General features: G+C 39.4%; 1 protein-coding gene across 1 annotated transcript in view; it reads left to right on the top strand.

Moving 5' to 3' along the window:
• The first annotated feature begins 1,457 nt into the window (after nt 1-1,457).
• The window catches only part of kctd8 (potassium channel tetramerization domain containing 8), a 37,696-nt gene continuing 18,078 nt past the window's right edge, over nt 1,458-21,075 (top strand). The window contains exon 1 of the mRNA XM_036568603.1: nt 1,458-2,811. Within this exon, the coding sequence (XP_036424496.1) occupies nt 1,965-2,811 (847 nt within the window). The 5' untranslated portion in view covers nt 1,458-1,964. The remainder of the gene's footprint in view (nt 2,812-21,075) is intronic.

The raw sequence follows: 21,075 nt of genomic DNA, 5'->3' as shown, positions 1-21,075 counted from the left end.
ACATTTGTAACCCTATTAAAATTAATGTTATATTTCTCTCTAATGCTAATCAAGGTAGATGTAATCCCAATATATGTATTTCATAAATGTTTATGTATTGGTGTTAATATAGTAGCCAAATTTGTATATGTATGTATGTGTATTCCAACAAACTTTAAGCACCAATATGAGAACCTAAGGTCTAAGGTCAGTCTACCTGTCCATGCCTCTGGGCTGAGTCAGCATGCTGGCTGTATACCAAGTAGAGAGCAATGGCCTGCCGCAAGTCATTAGGCCAGATCAATTAGCCCATTCTCAGCCCTCAAGCAGATATCAGCCACCTCCTCTCGCTGCGAATAGCCAAGCAGACAGTGGATTGAGTGTGGATATCGACTTGGCATAATTGCCTCTCTGTGAATTAACGCAGCCAGGATAAAGGAGGAAAGGATCAGCATTGAAAAACAAGGTGTTTATTATTTGCTGTTTATTCCTTGAGAAGCTCCTTAAGGCAGGACAGAGTGCTTAATGTGACATTGATAAATGACTGGCCACTGAAGGTGTCATCCAGCACCGTGCGCAGTCAAATCGGCGCTAATACAGGAGCAGAATTTGGGTGAATTTGATTCTGTATAAGACCACTGAGGTTACTCTTTGATTTAAATGGCTTTTCTAAGTTGTTGGTGTTGAGCGAGTTCTGCTTCTTGGCAGGGATTGCCTCAGATGTGCTAAGCTGAAACAAGCTGGCATAACTGGAATTGGTTACAAAGTACCAGCCTGCGTTGGTGAGAAGTGGTGAGAATGTGAGTTTGTTTGTGTCTACAAAGCTGTTGATTCTCATCTGGGAGTCATTAGTGATGATGCAATGTGCATGGTGCAATGTTTACTGTGTTACTTGGTTACAATGCTCAGGTAAGACTGCAGCAAAATACATTAGATTTGAGTCTATTACAGCAAAGTTCAAAGGAAGTGGGAAATGAGTTTTTAGTGGAAATACTGATGCTTATTAAGTGGAATTAGCCTTCAGATTTTGTTATTTCACACAAGTTCAGTCTCATGTCTGGTTCATTGTGAGTCAGTCATTACTGCAAATGTCCATTAGATGGAGCTGTGGTATACTGGATGTGAAAGTTGTCTGTGTATATGTGTGCAGTGTGTATTTAATGGTTTGGCAGGGATAATGTGAGAAAAACAGCTAATCTGTCTTTATTCTCCAGAGAATATCACATTGCGTGCCTGTTTTCATCATCGCCTCTGCCAGAACATGAATAGGAGTCCAACTTAATAAGACACCAACTGTGTGACTCACACAGGCAATTATTTTACACCGCTCCCCCAAATAGAGCTTAATGTACATAGGAGCTTATTAGGATCTGGGTTATACTCATCAGCAGCTGTCTAAACATCAAGATACCTTTTTATTATTGTTTTTTTAGGGGGCTATATGGTAGTACTAATAGGTATTTTAAATGCACCACTGGCTCTTTAAAAGGTGGAGCCATCAGGCTGGTCCTGCCCTCCTCCCTTACTCTGCAGATGATGTCATTGTGGCTTCCCCCAAAACCTGGACAAATGATGTGAGGTCTCTCAGTGAGGCTTTACTCTTCTCTCTCTCTCTTTCTCTCTCTTTCTCTCTCTCTCTCTGTTCTTCACTCTTCTGCTTTCTCTCTCAGAGTTGCTGCAGCTGAAGGAACTTGATAGTACCCTGTCTTCCTCTCTCTCTCTTTCTCTGTCTTTCTCTGTCTCTCTCTCTCTCTCTCTCTCCAGCAGAGATGTAGCCCCTGTCCCTCAAACTTCTGCACCTCCGAAGCATCACGTGCCCTCCGTAACCTTTCCATCCCATTTGTTCTCCCTCTTCTCCGTCTCCATGGATCATTTCTCTCCTCTTCTTTGACCACCTGCACTCCTTCCTGCCGGGGTTTCCTCTGCTGCAGTTTGCCACCCCTTCTTTCTCCTCCTTCCTTCCTGGGACCCTCCGCGGCCGGACCATGGCCATGAAGGAGACGGTGCTGCCTATCAGCGAGGTGTCCGGCGGCCCCTCCTTCCCGGAGGTGATCGAGCTGAACGTGGGCGGCCAGGTATATGTAACCAAGCGGGCCACACTGTTGAGCGTGCCGGACACACCACTGCATGCCATGTTTGCCCGGCGGCCACCACGTGAGCTACCCCGCGACAGCCGTGGGCGCTTCTTCATTGATCGAGATGGCTTCCTCTTCCGCTACGTGCTGGACTTCCTACGTGACCGGCAGCTGGTGCTGCCCGAGCACTTTCCAGAGCGTGAGCGGCTGCAGCGCGAGGCCGAGTTCTTCCAGCTGGGTGAGCTGCTCAGGCTGTTGGGACCAAGGGTGGCCAAGCAAGGCTCGCTCAACGATGAGGGCTGCCAGAGTGACATCGAGGAGAGCTCACAGAGCAGTGAGCTTCAACTGGGACGCACTGGTGGATCTGGGGCCGCTTCTGTCCCGTCGTCCTCTTCTGGCCAGGATAAGAGGTCAGGGTTTATCACCATAGGCTACCGAGGCTCCTACACCATGGTGAGGGACAACCAGACAGATGCAAAATTCCGGCGCGTGGCCAGGATCATGGTGTGCGGCCGTATTGCATTGGCCAAGGAGGTGTTCGGAGACACACTGAATGAGAGCCGTGACCCCGACCGGCCCCCGGAGAAGTACACCTCACGCTTCTACCTGAAGTTTACTCACCTGGAGCAGGCCTTTGACCGGCTGAGCGAGGCTGGCTTCAACATGGTTGCTTGCAACTCCACGGGAACGGCCGCGTTCATCAACCAGTACAGAGACGACAAAATCTGGAGCAGCTACACAGAGTACATCTTCTTCAGTAAGTAACAGAGGTGGAATTCTCTGACATCTCAATTATTTAGTTTGATCATGATTATTTTAGAAACCATTCAGTGCTTTGTAAAATCTTAGAATTTCAACACAATTTGTTTTTATTTTATTATTTCGACTAGATGTGCTAGACTGCGGCCCTCTAGCACTGCAATTGATGACCCTGGATGTTAAGTAGTACTTAAACAGGGTCACCAGTCTTATCCACTCAGGGCTGGTGTGACTGTGGTTTTTCATTCCAGTTAAGCAGAAGGACACCTGATCCTACTTATTTAATAATTTGGTCTCAGTCTGCAAACAGTTGATTAATTATGAGGTGTGCTCCTGCTTCATCGGAGTGAAAACTTGCTGGTGACCCCTGTTCCAGAATATAGACAATAAAAAATGATGCAAAACAAGTAGCCAGAGAATTTTATTTTGGCCAAAAAGTGAGGGCATATTTTATTAAATATCATTAAAGTCAATTATACCTGGCATGAAATTCTAAAATGGGTACTGTTAAATCACCACCTCAGATGCATTATTATTCTTCAGTTCACTTTCACACCTCTAATAAGTGACCCTGCTGTGTTCAATCTCTCTCTCTCTACCTCACACGATCAGTCACTTCTTCAACCTAACTCTGTCTGGTTGTCTCTCTCTCTCTGTCTCTCTGTATCTCACCCCTTTCACTTTTACATATGTATTGGGTCCCTATGAGTTTATCTTGTATTACGGTGCATGTAAATGGGTGTGATAATTGGAGCACTTTGAGCCTTAGGCCTGAATAAGTGAATGTGGATAGAAGCCCAAAAATTGCACAAGCAACCCACACACCAGTAGTTTCACTGTGGGCCGCTGCCTCTGCTTTAAGCAGATCATCATCGTTTGTTGTTATCATATTGGTTGCTCATTGTAGGGAGGGCTGGAAGATTAGTCATGTGTATATTGAAATTGCAATTTGAACGAATGCAGTTTTCAAATCACAAAAGCTGCAGTTTTATTTATAGCCTATATTATCAATAATGTTTTAAGTTTTAAATGGGGAAATTTAACCCACTAACATGGAACTTATTGGCAGACTGGCACAGAACATTCAGAAAAAATGGATGTGCTGATGCTGATGGCCAGGAAATATGTCTGGATCTTCATTTATAGAAAATAATCATGGTCACAATATTGGTCATAGAAATCAAAATTAGACATTTACTCCAAATCGAATGGTAAAAGTATGGCATTCATTGTATAAAGTAAGTATCCTTCAGTACCCTTGCACTGTTGAATACACCGTGTTGCCTGTAGCCTGTGATATGATTAGCAGGTGCACCAGATTCAAGCCTGTAATTAAGGATGATTTGATTCGGGTGAGAGTGAGTTACCTGTGTATTCATATTCTTGATTAAACATCTGTTCTGAAGCTCTGCAGGTTTTTATAATGTTTCAGCAGAACACTGTGTCCTTATACATACACATATGTGTGTGTGTGTGTGTATGGGGCTGTGAGTGTGTGGGTGTGGATCTGCGAGTGTATAGAAAGATAAAGCAGTGTGTGTAGACTGACAGCATAGAGGAAACATGCTGATAAAAGGTGCAAGTGATTGACTAGAAGGAGGCATGGCGGTGGTCTTAAGCAAGTTAATAGAACTTCAGTGCTAATCCCACCACTATGCAGCTCAGATGATGAGGCTGCATATGTGTGTTTGTGTTGGGGGACGTGTGTGCCTTAAGCGATGCCTAATGAAGATAAAATACCCCTTCAGTAAAGTCGCTAACGGTCCTTACGCACCTTACACATCTCTCTCTCTATTGCTCTCTCTCTCTCTCTTTTTTAGCTTGTAAATAGAACTCCCCTCTCGCCACCTCACACCCATTACCCCCTCCTCTCCTCTGTCAGCCTGTATTGTGAAGGTTCACTACTCTGGATGTAGCGGCAGAGACAGGGACAAGAGGGAGCCAACACATGGAGAGAGAAAGAGCAGAGGAGGGCAGCCACAGAGGGGGAGAGAGAGAGAGAGAGAGAGAGAGAAGGAGAAGTATGAAGACACTGCGACGAGGACCAGCTCTCTAAGGGAAAAGGAGCTGAAAAGGAGAGAAAAGATCAATAATGGAGGGAGAGACAGGGAGATGGAAGAGAAAGATAGAGAAAGCAGAGTCGACCAGAGAAGAGAAGAGAGATAGAGTAGAGACTAGGTGACCAGAAGAGCGTCAAAGTTGGATAGGGTAAGTTTGGGTGATATGGCACAGTTTCACACATATATCATTCAACATCATTCACAACATAATTATTAATCATTATTATATTGTTAATATCATAACAAAAACTTCAAATTTATTTTTTACCCCTTAAACAAATACTCCGGATGGATTTTTAAAAATATTTTGCTGCACTTTTTTACTGTATCACACATGCAATAACAGCTTTATGACACCAAAACAAACATACGTTTCGTCAAAAATAGATATGATAAAATATTTAGTTGGAAGGAAAAAAGAAACAGTGAGAAACTCACATCAGAGTAAACTTAGGTGCTTCTTGAGTGGGTCGTTCCATGTTGTAGATCAATAATTGGGGAAAGAATGAGATGGAAGAGAAAGATAGAGAAGAGTATAACAGAGAAGAAAGAGGGATTAGAGACTGGATGACTAGAAGAGCATCAGAGGAATATAGAGTTGGACGATATAGCTAAAAATCGAAGTATCACAGTATGATGTCAGTTATTCAAAATTAATAATTACTGATAATTACTATATTGTCACTGTCATATCAAAACCTTTATTTTTTAACCCTTTTACAAAGTTGCCCTTTACAGTAGATAAACTGAAATACAATCTTGTTACATCAAGATATATTAAGCTAAAAATGTTTTTTTCCAGATATAAGGTTTTCTTAAGAAAGTGAAGATTTCTTATCAGTCACTTTTGCATTTCTTATCAGTCACTTTCAAGTCTAAATAGTATTTTTAACAAAGAAGCAAACAAAAGGCTTACTCAGGAGTAATAAACCAACTTTTTTAACAGAATATAGATAGCACATAAAATAAATGCATCTAAATAAAAAACATAAATGAAGTCTGAATTTTGAGGTCATTGCACTTTGCTGGGCCTTACATTCAACATCCAACATTCAAAACAGTCAAAAATAGGAATAAAAATATAAGAATAGAATGAAGGTGTTTTGCATTTTTGCCACATTTTCCTTTTGTGGAAATTCACTGCCAGTACAATCTGGTGATTTCCTGCCTCAAACATGCCAAATAAACATGGTAATTAACTCATGAGTTGAGTCAGGTATGTTTGAGCAGGGAGGTCACCAAACCTGAGACCTTGATGGTCTCTCCTGTTGAGCTGAAATACCTAATTTTATAGAGTAGTAGTAGCAAACTACCAGGCTAGCTAGCTGTTTAGCTCTTTGTGTTTAGCTAACACAGGATTCTTCCTCTCCCATGTAGTGTACTGAAGTAACAACTGTCCAAAGTTCAAGTCTTTGCTGCTAATAGCAGCTTGAGTAACATTGGCAAATTAATTAATTTATTTAAAATGCCTCAAACATGCATTGCCAATATTAAAAAAAGTTTGATTTAGATAATTACCATAATCATTGTATCACCCAGGTCTAATACAGGGACTGGTGGTAGATGGGGAAATAGAGAGAGAGAGAGAGAGAGAGAGAGACAGCAGGGTGGAGAGCAATCACTGGAGGCCGCAGCAGCACAGGCCTGTTGACAGGCTTGTCGTCAGAGTTTAACGTGATGTGCATTTGCCTCACGGGAGCCCCCTACCCTCCTCATCCTCATCTACGCCCTGTCAGCATAATGATGGCTGTCCAGGGAGCTCAGAGGAAGGGCACAGACTTGTTTCAGCATGTCAGAGGTAGTTAGGACATACAATAATGACTAAATAACAACAAAATTCTCCCCTAATGGGGCCTCAGGAACAGAAATATACAGCGACTGAAGCCGAAGCTCTCTCTTATGGCTTTATGTGTGAAAAGAAAATCCAGATTAAATATTGCAATGAAAGTTTTATAAGCAGCATGAGTCTTAAGCTTAAGAAGTTCTCAGTTTGACACTGTTCCTGCATATTTTTTCTTATCTTTAGAGCAGTGCACTGAATATTTGCTGTCTAATCTTCTTGCTTTACCCAGTGATATAGGCTTAAAATACACATGGACATTTTTGTGGTGACTGTTGTCAAATTGAGAAAGGGTAAAACTTTTGTAATGTTATTTCTGTTCTAGGGATATTCAGATGTTATGCACTCTTAAATGTAGAGGTGCCAAAAAGGACCACTTCTAGTTCTCTAAAGAATAGAGATGGCATTGATCCAGTACCTGTGTTTGCCTGCTATAATCAGATATCAGAGGGAAAAATAGTATAAATCCAATCCTGTAATAAATCTAGCCACACACTCACATTGTGGCATGTCATGTTGCTGTCTGCGTATTCTTCCTGTGGGGTAGGAGTGTATGAGTAGACTTACTTCAGTGTTGTCGCCCATCCATGCACACCTGGTGCTAAATCTTGTTTCATATCTGAAGTTGGCCTCATATTTGGCAGCTTTTTGTTCAGTTTTTTGTTCCACCTTAATTGGAGCAGCAGTTGTTAAATTTTAGCACCTACAGGCAAGTACAGGCACCTGAATATAACTGCCACACCATTTAAGGTAGAACAGGAAATTCAACAGCATATGATGATTTAGAGACTGCTGAGCTTTCATTTTCATTTTAAAAGTGACTGGAAAAACATCCATGACTCAATCATTCAGCTAAACAGGATAACATTACTGCGGTTTCCACTGTTTGTGCATTGCAATATCTGTTTTCATCCCTAAGGAAAAATTTCAATCAGTATATAAACCACTTATGTTTCAATTGAAGCGATCGTAATCCGATCACAAGGTGTGCTGGGTGTGTTTAAGCCTGTTTTTAATGCAGTCAGTTGAAGTCTGAAAGTGATTCGATCAACGAAAACACATTTTGATATGAGGTGTAAGCAACCTATTACATGCTCACCTTAAGTGAAATGCTTCAGTTAAATTGACTCTTGTGGCTTCGTTTTTAAAGAAGAAATATTGGATTGGTATTACCAATACTCAGTTTCAATTAGAGCTCGACCGATGAATCGGCATGCTGATATTATCAGCCAATAAGAGCTAATTGCACATAAATCTGTATTGGCGTTTGTAACGGATATACTTTGGTCGGATTTTGCTTACACTTTTCCTTAAAATGTGTCCCCAATTTGACCAAATGAAATTCAGTTTTACTTTCCCCATGTAGAAAGCACACTTTACGATACGTGTCGACAAGCTTGGCTTGAACACTTTTGTCGGCCCAGAGTGCAAGAAGGCACTTGATTTAGGGATACCATACCATTTACACTTGTGTTAAACGTGGTCAAGATCTCTGACCACCACCGAATGTGGTTCGTGATGTGGCAGAGCTCTCCATAGAAATGAATGGGATGCAATGAGTTGTAGTTGCAAGCGGATACATACTGTTACTATGTTTACCTGCACACCAGTAGTTTGGTATTCGTCTAACTCAGACTGATAGTCTAAGATATATTGATGTAAACAGCACAGTTCGAGCAACTAAACATGATTAAGATGACCACCACCAAATGTGGTTTGAATGATCTGTGAATGTGTCTGAGACGTGTGTGTATGTGAGTGGGTGTGTCCTCACCGCAGTTGTATATCGTCATCTCTCATTATTATTCCTGTTGAGTGACTGACTGGTTGGTGTGGGTGAGCCCTGTGTCTCTCGGGGCGAATCTAAACTCTGATTGCGTCTCTGTCAGAGAGGAGACTGACAAATAAATCCCTGTCATCTGTCAGACGTGTTCATGCTCCAAGTCCCTTCATGCACCCTTATGAATACGACTGCAGTCTTTCAACCAATTTCAACTCAGGTGGTGCTTGCTGGTCCTCATCACCGTAGCCGTCCTCAGAAGTCAGTGACCTTGTCTGTTGGCGTCCCTCTCTTTGATGGGGTGCCATTGCCAACATCTCTTATCTGACAAAACAAATAGAAATCTAGAATTTGTTGTGATTGTTGACAATTTCAGTTTGTCATCACAAAAGGAAATTGGGGGAAACAGCTATTCTGACAGCCTCAATAGTAACCTTCTGCATCCGTTATCAAGTATTATCAGTCTTATCATACGGCTCTGACCGCTAGGGGTAAGACGTAATTTTTTTCCCCCGCCACACCCCAAAACAGCTTAACACACCATGCGTACAAATGTTAAAAAAATCAATTTTTTCTTTCTTAGTAAGGACTAAAAAGACAGCAGTTTGGGTCAAGGTTATGGATCCAAGAATAATGAATATTCATAAGAATTGATGCAGTTTTTCAAAGGTTATTAATTTGACCAGTGGCAAAAATGATGCATATACCTACCTAATGTAGCTGGATATTGATGCACCTATTACACACAGTGTGTCATCAGCCTCACCACAGCATGTCAATCCTTTGATGTGTAAGTACTGATGATGCTGGGCCATCATGCTTGAATGTAAGAGCTTTCTTTGCTTTCTTTCTGTGAGAACATAGAATTGACAGGTTTTACTGGCATGTTGTATTTTTGGAAAGTAAATTAGCATTAGCATGATAAAATTCTAATCTTTTTTTCTTACTTGTGTTATTGGCTGAGCGGTACTAACACAGCACTTGGAAATACTAACAACCGCAAATGGATAATTGTATTGACAGCTGCATGGTTTTGTACCAATTATTGGAACATGAAAGCTTTAACTAAGCCTGATTCATTCCTACTTCCACAAATGGATGATTGTATTGACAAAGTTGGTTCTGCACATTTCATTACTAAATTGGACCTTTTGTAAGAGTATTGGCAAGTGCCTTAAACCTCTCAACAGACACTTTCCTTCTATATTCAGTTATGATGTTTGGAATCCATTTTGCAACACCAGACACTTTCCTTCAGTATTCACTTGTGATGTTTGTAATGTGTAATGTTCTGGCTACATTCCAGTTTTTGATGAATAAAATGTTGGTTGGCCTATCCAATTGTGATGCATATTTGGATGATCTAGTGGTTTGGTCTAATACAGTGATGCTTGAAAGTTTGTAAACAATTTAGAATTTTCTATATATCTACATACATTTGACCTAAAACTTCATTTTCACACAATTCCTAGTAGTAGATAAAGAGAACCAAATTAAACAAATGAGACAAAAATATTAGACTTGGTCATTTATTTATTGAGGCAAAATGATCCAATATTAAACATTTGTGAGCATGAACCTTTAGGATTAGCAAATAATTTGAAGGTGAAATTAGAGTCAGTTGTTTTCAATCAGTGGGATGGCAATCAGGTGTTTTATTTAAAGAACAGGGATCTATCACAGTCTGATCTTCACAACACATGTTTGTGGAAGTGTATCATGGCTGAACAAAGGAGATTTCTGAGGACCACAGAAGAAGAGCTGTTGATGCTCATCAGGCTGGAAAAGGTTACAAAACCATCTCTAAAGAGTTTGGACTCCACCAATCCACAGTCAGACAGACTGGGTACAAATGGAGGAAATTCTCAAGCATATAAAATTACTTGACAAGATGTTTGACTGTCTGCAATTGTTTGTTAATCATCATCACAGTTATCGGTGTGTATGACACATATGGTGCGTGTCCACTTGCACTTATTCCTCCGTGCCAGTTTGCTCTGCTCATCGCTGGTTGATGTTTCTATGTCACTTTTGTTACAGTAATGAAGTAACCATATTAAACAAATCTGGGGGAGTTTATTTGTTTTAATGTAACACAGAAACTTGTAATAAGAATAAAACTTTTAGAATTTTCAAAATGTATCAGTCATCCACACAAAGAAGCTCAGTCTCACTCAGTAAGTAAACTTTGAGCTAGTATGGTTTAAATTTTGCCTTCCCATGAACTTCTCTTATCACATTTCTTCCTTTCAGATCTTCACTCTCTACAGTTCTGTATAAAAACAAATATTTTCTTTATTATGTTAAACGGTAATGGATTCACATAGGAGAATTCGAGCCATGGTGTCCCCTCTGTACCCTCAGAGAAGTTTAATGTTTGCCATTCGTGACAGAGACCGGTCTACTCTTGCCCGATTGGCTAACCCCAATGTGGCGACCACGCTCACTTGCATAAAGTTGTGATCTGCAGAACTTTTTTACCGCACAGCAAGGTCGATTTTGAGGTGGCAGAGCTCTCCATTGTAATGAATAGGATGCGACGAAGTGTAGTTGCAATCGGACACATAGCATTACTATGTTTACCTGCACACCAGTGGTTTGGTATTCATCTATCTCAGACTGATAGTCTAGCTAAGATATATTGATGTAAACAGCACAGTTCGAGCAACTAATAAGTGCAATTTAAATACGTGGTCCACTGCCAGGTATTGACTGGACAGTTTGACATAGATTTGGACTTTTAAATGCTTACATCGCTCTGAGTTGTTGTGACATTTTGCAGAGTACCAGACGTGTAATGACAGCTTTATGACACCCAGACAAACATGACTGACAAAATGCAAAACGGCTCGCACTTTTAGGGGAGGTAGAGACGTTCCTTGTGTTAAACATTTTGTCAGACACCATGATAAATTTAGATGGAAGGAAAAAAAACATATGTCTGTAAACTTAGGTGCATCTTGCACATTGTAGTTAAATCAAGACTGTGCTGGTGTGCATATAAACAAGACTATAACTTTACTCGTCTGATATAGCTGAAGGCTGCCAAATTGAAATAAGCCCTCTAACCAGTCACAAAAGTCTGTGTGTTTTGTAGACCTCTTAAGTCATGTCATCATTCTGTAGTCGGTGTCATGCCCATATTAGGAATTCAGAGTCTAAGCCATTTTTATAGAGTTAATTTTGTGTTTCCAATAAAATATTAAAAACCACAAGCAAAATGTAGGTATCAAAATGTCCTAAATATGTTAAATCAAATGTATTTTTTCAAAGATTTCTACTCATTTTCTCTCATTCTGATATAAATATGTTACTCACCTTCCAGTCTTTCCTTTTTTTTCTGTTTGCTTATTTTGCTGAGGCATTTTTTGCTTCCAAAATTGCTCTTTTGCTTCTGACTTTTGGCACTTTTTAACAGGGTGTGGGTCTTAGAAGAGGGTATTCACCTGTACTCTCTATTGTCCAATGGATTTAGATTGACAGGTCTTCAAAACATATAGCCACTCCCACTCCGTAAGCCGTGATATGCTATGAACATGGCAGAGCACTTTGTACTGAGTGTAGTATTGCCAGAGAGGATTGCTCTGGGGTGTCTGACATTATGAGCAATGTTTGTCATATTTATTTGTGTAACACATGCTCAGGTCATGTGTCGACCTGTGTAATATATATAAACTTAGCTGTTGAACAAAGCTTTATGATCTTTTGGGTTTACAGCTGCCAGCACTAACTAGTAGCCTTGTCCACTAAAGGGCTAACTAGGCAAGCTTTGCAGCAGTTTAAATCAGGGTTTCTTAACCCTGCTTCTTGCAACCTACAGCTCCTACCCATACTACTCCAACTATTTCTTACTTTAAAACACCTGATGCAGTTAATCAGCTGATTATCAAGCCTTTAATGAGCTGAATCAGGCGTATTGGGGTAGGAAATGGTTGAACCTGCGGTGATGTGGGTACAAATACAGCGCTGACATAAACACAGTGAAGAGTGTATAATACCACTGATTACTGCCAGAGTTACTGCTGCCGTGAGATAGTTAATAGACGGTCAAGGTTTACTCACTATGAAGGGAATAAAGTGGGTATGTCATGGTTGACCATTATGTTCTGGGTGTTATAAAGACTGTTATGTCAGTCTTTTCTTTTTTCTACCCACTGAATCCCTCTGTGTCAGTCACTGAAATTGGCTTTATAACTCTTTACAACACTTTACAGAAAGTGCTGCTCCAAGTCATTGTTTTCACATTAATCAAGGAAAGTGATCTGGATGCTCACATAAACAGTTTTGTGACATTGCATTGTTTATGTGAGCATCCAGACCACTTTCCTTTATTAGTGTTTTGTGGGGGTTTTGATTAATGAAGGCACTTGAATGATCTAACAAGTGTGAGTAATACAGATCAGCCTTTAATTGTGTCACAGTCAAGGTTCACAGTCCACAGTGTTTTTAGTGTAAAGCAAGGCATATCAAAGTTGCAACATGTAGCAAAAGAATCTAAATGTGATATTGTCTGTATAATTAAGCAAATTTGTTCATCATTGCAATATTAGTTTCTGCAATAAACAAGTACCTTAGACGCTCACAGTGATGAGTAGCAGACTGCTTGCATGAGCAGGGCCTCAAAGCCCTGTCTCATTCATGCAGCGTAGGTGTTTTAGCCACATTGCTCTTTTTATATTCTTTAATATAGGTGTATTGGTTGATGCTGAGTTGGATCTGATAATTGTGTTTACACAGAGTATGCCGATGTAGGAATGTCAGGCTGCAAAATTTATGTTACTTAAAAATCATTTCATTTTAGGTGTGTACATAATGTGCACTCTGGACTGATGCACTTGCATTTCTTACATTGTTACATTTGTTGACCTACATTTTTTGGAATTTGTGAATTTGTTTGACCGACATGATGATTTGGCTACCAGTGATGTTAAAGTGGTCAGTGTGCTGACCAAAGTTCAAACCAGGTGTGAAAATTTGGTCTGACCATTGGGCAAACTGATGTCAGGAAGCTATAGCTTACATACAGCAATTCAAATGTAAAAACGTAAACAAAGTATGCCTGCAGTTACACGTATCATATTGATGTCCCACGCTTTATAGGTCAATATAAAAACAAAAAGTATCATACATATTTGGTATAGAGATATTTTTTGCCTATTACAGTTGCATCTTCTTCTTTTCATCGACACTAAAAGTCTTTGGTCTGTCTGTTGATATAAATATTTCTAGAAGAAATCCCAATAATAATAAATATGTTGATAATTGAAAAGAAAAAAAGACTGACTTTTAATAACTGCTGTGGTGTAAGTCATAGTACATCATAGTACAGATCATGGTAAAGAAGTTACTGTTGAAGATGATTCCAGAACAGGTCAGTCTTTCTCTTTGTCGTAACTATAAATACATGAAACAGCATTCTATTTTGAATTTAATTTGAGTTTTTAATTTTGAATTGAATTAAATAGGCAGCTAGCCTATAAAATAGTTAATATCTGACAACTCTTTTGCAACTCAGCTGTGTACTTTTTGACAACCTTCCTGTAAACCCCAAAATTATCTTGCATAATTTCAAAAAGTGGAGGGGACATGCCCCCCAAATCTGTACCAGCGGTTGAAAGACAACAGAAACATTAGCGTTGTTTCCGCTTTAAACTACTTCCACCAGCAGACATTTTAACCAGTGTACCTTTATGACCACACACATAACACAAAAAAGAAACAAAGAATCAGAGGTGGATCAGGCTTAATGTGGCTGATACCCAATCCGTTAAAACAGCCTAGTCTACTGGATTAGATCGAGACATGATTCACTATTTTTATTTTGCACTTTGCACAAGAGTGCATAGTGATTTTGTATTTTTGCCATTTGTGCTATTTTCTTAAAGGAGAGGTTACAATGATACTCTTTTTCATCAAGACATAGCAGGAAAATGCACATGGGATATGCAGAACGTTGTCATTACTATGCGGTAAACGTAGGAAAACAGACCAAACCCAAATTGTTTTGGTTTAATTACACAGCAAACAAAAAAGTTGTACCTGCTGCACATGCAATCAGAGTAGTTTAATTTGTCACTGCTCACATTGTCATTGCAGTATCCAAAAAATTCATCACACATCTCATTTTATGTCAAATCATTTAGCCCTGAGCAGTACTGACCATTTCAAAAGCAGTGGGCTTCAAAAAGAACATTTATGAAAATCCACTGTTTCAGAAAAGCCTAGAAACTGTCCTATTCTCTGATAGGTATGATAAAACTCACCTGATTTCACAGTCACTCTCTGCTTTTCCCTCGAGCTATGAATATTCAATTAGTGAAATTTCACTGTGACATGGGTGCAGATGATAAAGAATGCCCTACTATAGAAGTGTAGCTACCATGGGAGCCGAGGATTGTCTCTGGGAAACAGGAAACACTGAAACAGCACAACACAAGAGTTAAAACTGCTGCTCTGTGCCCTCCCAAGGGAGACATGAATTATTCATAGGACACACGCTGACATTGTATTATATTGATATTTATGAGCAGCTCTGTAGCCTTATCTACGTCTACATGAGAGTATGGCAGGTATTGTTATGCCAATATGTCTCCTTAGAAGAGTGCATTAGTTTGAAATGACTGTTCTCTGTGTGCTAAAGAAGACATGAATGCGAGTGCATGTGGCTGGAGTGAGGGGACGTCATGTGGGTTATTGAAATGGTAAATATGACTAAAGAGATTTGCCCATATTTGTTGTTCAGTTTTAACATCAGACATTTGCACATTCGCTCGATAATGATAATAATAATAATAATTATAATAACAATAATAATAATAATTATAATAACAATAATAATGGTAACAACAACAATAATAATAATAATAATAATAATAATAATAGAAGTGAGCATTGGGCTTACATAAAACTGAATATTTAGCATTTGTTCCTTGATGCTGTGTTAAACTTTAAAGGAATGATATTATTTTTTATGTGTATTTTTTTAGCTCCACTGTTGGTGTGGTTGTATGTATGAAAAATGGTAACATAAGCAGTTCTTAACCTTTTTCCAACTGCTCTTTATTCTTTACAAACAAACAGGCTGTTTTTGTTACACTCCTTGTAGCTGCTGTAGGCTGAATCTGTGATATCAGTAAATGTATTGGTTTTGTTGCATCACAAAACAGTGAATTCAAAGCAGATTGTATCTGAAGCTCAGCTTCCATATATAGACTGTATGTACTGGAAAGTGAACAGGGGTATAACGAGAACTTTCACAGTGGGGATGGCCAGAATAGACCCAGTGAATTTATTAGGGTGGAAAAATCAAACAGTGGTTAATAAAATCAGTCTTTGTGTTTATTAACCCTCTGGAGTCTAAGGGCATTACCTTGATTTTTGCATATCTTCTTAACTTTGCTTTTAAAGACAAATTACATAATATATGCATATAACGTGATACTCATATGTTTCATATCAAAATACTCAGTCACTACGATCTCACGGTAAGATGGAATTGAAAGGGACAGACTTTATAGATTCAGGAAATGTTTGAACTGAATTTCTGCACTGTATTATTGCAAGAATAGAGAAACATATATAGAAGCATTGAATTTGACATGCAGACAAGTTAATGTACCCCAGAGGGTTAAAATGCATTGAATTTACTCAATTACTGGTGGAAGCAAACTGAAAGACAAAACAGATTTTTATTCGTTCATGAGGAAGTTATGTAAACTTTTGAATCAAGTAAATTAAATGCATCACTTTTTCTTGGTGCATTAACATTTATATTTTAGAAGTTAGGCTGCCCTCACTATGGGTCAGTCATGGGTCTAATGATAAATCAGCCAAGAGGAGTATAAGGTAATGTTATAAGTGAACAGTCTTTGGCTGGGGGATGAACACACACATAATCATTATTGTCCTGGGCAGGTACTCATGGCAGGGCAGGTAAGACAGCGTGTCTCTAGTGACTGCTTTGCTGATGATGGCTCAGTGTCTTACTTTACATAACTGGGGAGGCCAAGCTTTATGCTATAGTGGCACTGGCCACCCATGTCCACCCCTTGGCTATGCCCCTGTGAGTGTATGGCACATTTATTTAAAAAAATAATAAAGTGAAGAATGTGTTTTTTATGGTATGAGTCCTTTAATTGCATAATTATCTTCCTCATACAAAGAATTATATCCTCCTTTTTGGGTCCAAAGAATATAAAAAGTGGTCTTTAAAAAAGTGAAGACAGCAGAATGTCTCTCCTCCTCCTATCATTAAGCATACAGAGATAAGAAGCATCTCATGGGGCTGCAGTCTTCAGAGCTCATCACTTTTAGCCTGCTGGCTTGATGCTGAGATGTCATTGGACAGCAATAAATTTGCAAAATTGGAGCCATTTAAAAAAAAGACAGGGCCAAATCGCTTGTGATCGTCTGCCGTCTGTGCCTGCTCTTCAACTTCTGTTTAACTCTGCTTTCTTCGTCCCTGAACAAGGACTAAAAAGGTCATGCCCACTCTAGAATCCAGGGACAACAGCATAAAACTTGGGCCGAAAGACAGTAAAAAAATGTAGTGCAAGATAAGCTACAGCTACAGACCTTACAAAAGAACATTTGTTCTTATGGGATTAAAAGCTGGTGTCGTCAGTCCTATTATCTGAGTATTGCAGACTACAGCATCTATCTCTTCAGTAGAGCAGAGTTAGTTTGTAACAATGTATACGGCCCTTCTGAGTCATGTCTGAGCTACCTGATGTAGCTGCAGTATCTTTGGCCCATAAAGGAAGAATTATTGTTTGTTTTGTTGTTTGGGTGAAGGATTGGACTGTGAGTATAGTGTTCTATATCAATAGTGGCATAACGCAACAAGCTATTTTCTGGATTTTAATCTCGAAAACAAAAACATACACTTATCTAAAAAATGGTTTAAGATTTGCATTCAAGATTGACAGTGAAATATAAACTGGCTGATAATAGAATTTAAAAATACAATAGCATATTTATGTGTACTGCACATGTAGTGTTTTAATTATGAACTGTCAAATAGTGTTATGTTATATATATGTATACATCTGTATGTCTGTGTGTGTGTGTGTGTGTGTGTGTACTGGAAGTAGCCTACATTAAGTCCCCTGTTATTCACAGGTCAGAAGACCAGAAGGAGGCAGTAATTGGTAATATACTGTGAAGAGGTGACTCTCTCTGAAGTGCTTGGACAGAGCGGGTAGTTACTGACTTGGAAGGGTATAGTTTAAAAACAAAAACATGAACTTTTTAACTTTTTTTCCACTCTGACATGATCAAGTTTTGATCAATCCCTTATAGCACACATAACAGAACAGCCAGATAGATTAACTATTTCCAAGGGCCTCATCGAGCCTATTATTTACAGATACACTAAATGGCCAGAAGTATGTGGACTTCCCTCCTAATTATTGACTTCAGGTGTTTCAGCCACACCCACTGCAAACAGGTGTATAATATCAAGCACATAGTCGTGCAATCTCGAACAGGAGATGAACAGTAGAATGGGTCATACTGAAGAACTCAGGGACTTTAAACACAGCACTATCAGCACCTTTACAGTTTGTGAAATTTCTGCCCTAATTGATCTACCCGGTCAACTGTAAGTCCTATTACTGTGAAATGGATGTATGGCTTAGTCACAAAGTGGTAGACCATGCAAACTAACAAAACAGGGCCACAGAGTGCTGAAGCTCTTAGTGTTTAAAAATGACACTAGCCTAAGATCACTGTGCACAATGCCACCACTAGACTCTGGACCAATGTAAACATGTTGTCTGGAGTGATGAATAATGCTTCACTATCTGGCAATCTGGTGGACAAATCTGGATGCGTAGTGCCAACAGTAAAATTTGGATATTTTAGACAGTTATATGCTTCCAACTTTGTGGCAACGGTTTAGGGAAGGCCTATTGCTCTTCTGACTGAATGGGCACAAATTCCCACAGATACACTCCAAAAGCCTTCCCAGAAGAGTGGAGGTTGTTATAGCTGCAAAGTGATGGCCAACTCTATATTAACATCCGTGGTTTTGGGATGTCATTGGATGTTCACAGAGCTTATTCATAATCAGGGCTTTAGTAAATGAAATCAGGTGTGCTGCTGATGGAATTTAACAAATCCATGCAATGGCTGGAGACCATAGAAATTCAAACCTGTGTCCCTCTTGCTATATTCTTCTAACCAATGTATAAACAAATTTACTGTAAACAAACATTCTTGTTACATATTACTGTGTTTATGTTTATTTGGCAAAAATACACTTACTGCCAGGATAAATAGTTGGAAACTGTTTTCTTGGCTGCCACAGACTTTTGTATATGGATCCGACCCACCCAGCTGTGATGTTACAGACAGGTTGACAAAACATAATTACTTGTTGAGGTTTACTACTGTGTTTATAGTCATAAATTTGCTTCAGACAGCATTTTTCAGCAGAATACAGTGTGTCTTTTAGGTTTTTGAAGATCTATTGTTTTTGTCTTTGTGAAGTAAGTGCAGCAGAGTCATTCTCCTGGGAGTAAAATTACATGTACTTTGCTAAAAAAGTGATGAGAGAGAGACTGAGAGGGAGAGCAGATAGTGTTCAAAGAGCCAATAGTGTTCAGTAAAGTAGCAGCTTGATCCCTTCTCATAGAAAACAGTCATCAGTGTGTGACGTGACATTTTGGGCTCGTTTCCCACATTTGAATTAAGCCTAGTCTTGGACTAAATTGGAGCACCAATAGAGAATCACCATTGAAAATTCTTTTTTAGCCTACGTTTAGGCTTAATCTGGGTCTGAGAAATTGGCCCTTAAGGTGTTTTACTCTGTACCATCTCATCAGACATCACACTAAGCCTACCCATACTGCGGTCTGAACTCTGGATAGACTTACTGCATTTTGAAATGTCCATCAATTTGTCCTCTAAATGCTGAGACATTTCTTACGCAGACTGACCCCAGAGAGGATTTGTTCACCCTGTACTCTATGAGCTGTCAGGATCTGACACCTGATTGCTTGTCCGGAGAATCTACTTCCTCTGCTTCTTTCTTAAACTGAAACGCCACCTTGGCACTCATCAACATTCAAACAGAGATGGATGTGTTTTCCCAACCGTAGAATGAGATGATACGCTGCCGTCATGCAGATAACGACCCTGCAGGCTTCTTCCTGCAATTGTGTGCTGCGAGGTTTGTCAATTAAATAAGGTTTGCAATCCTTTCATTAATTTAGATAAGCATAGCTGGGTTAGGTGCAGGGACGGGTAGTGAATTGGCCATGCAAAACAAATATTCCAAGCTCTAGATTGTCTTCTGTTGTATAGTCCTCTCAGAACGACTTCTACACAATTGACTAAACTCAAATGAGAGAATGGGGAATGCTAACAACAAGCTGATTTATTCTAGATAGGCAAGTGAATTCAGTGTATCTCTTGGTCTTTAACAAAGGAAGATATTGTTTCATTTGCAAATCAGTTTATTTCTTTGATTTTTCACATTGAAGCTTTTAATAAAAATAAAAAAACTTTTATAGAAAGGGTGCACAAGTCAATAAAAGAGTGTTCCTCAGGGACCCAATAGCATGAGGTGTTTTAATCTGGGCTATAGCCCATTTCTCTGAACACAGTGTTACTGCCATTTACTGCCATTTTCTATGAGACACAGAGTGCATAGTTAGTCATAGTCAGTTACTTTAGGGTGCGTTTATACTTGTAGTTTGGTTCCCTTTGTCCAAAGCAGAAAATGATATGTTGTAATTTATATTTGACATATTTAACATGGAACCAAAAGATGTAAACAACATTATATGAGTAAAAGGACACAACTGATTGGGCAGAGTTTATGATGTACAATAGCTGTGATAATGTCCTCTGAACTTTCTGAATTATGCTGTTTTCTATTTCATCTGGGCTTGTTGATTTATTTATGCCTTGTTTTTTCTATCTTGTCATATTGGAGCAGTAAGCCACGAGATTTGTTGTGTTACCCTGGTTTTGAACGATGTAAAGCAGTGTGAAATCCCTGTAACAGGCTCAGATGGCATATTGCTTTTACAAAACATAGAAGCCTTTGTGCCTTGATGCATAGTACAATTTATATATTCATTATTTTGTAATGCCTCAGCCTCTTTTTAAAAATATCCACTCTATAATTACCGATTCAGAGTTTAGAAAGAGATGATAACCCTGCTGAAAGAAAAACAGCACAGACCAGCATGCTTTCCATGCTGGGTCAAGCTGATCTTTGCTGGTTTGTGCTGGTCTAGTGCCGGTCCGGTACTGGTACAGCTGGTCACCCAGAATGGTCATGCTTGTTGACCACCATCCAAAACAAAACATATGCTGGTTTTGCTGGTGACCAGTATATTAACTTCCATTGCTGCTCACTAGGATACTAGCATCTAAAACACAACATATGCTAGTTTTGCCAGTGACCAGACATGCTGTTCTGTGCTAGTTTTTTGGGTCTGTTGACTGTTATTGACTGTTATTTCTGTCTTTGGTCTGTTCAGATGTTTTTGGTCTGTATTGTGTTTATACTTCAAATGAACCGCACCAGAGTCTGTTTTGAAGTGAACCGAGACCCGCTTATTTGGTGCG

This window comes from Colossoma macropomum, unplaced genomic scaffold (assembly GCF_904425465.1).
Source record: "Colossoma macropomum unplaced genomic scaffold, Colossoma_macropomum, whole genome shotgun sequence".
NCBI classification, from domain to species: Eukaryota; Metazoa; Chordata; class Actinopteri; order Characiformes; family Serrasalmidae; genus Colossoma; species Colossoma macropomum.
The sequence above is the reverse complement of the archived record's forward strand: the minus strand, read 5'-3'. Positions and strand labels throughout refer to the sequence as shown.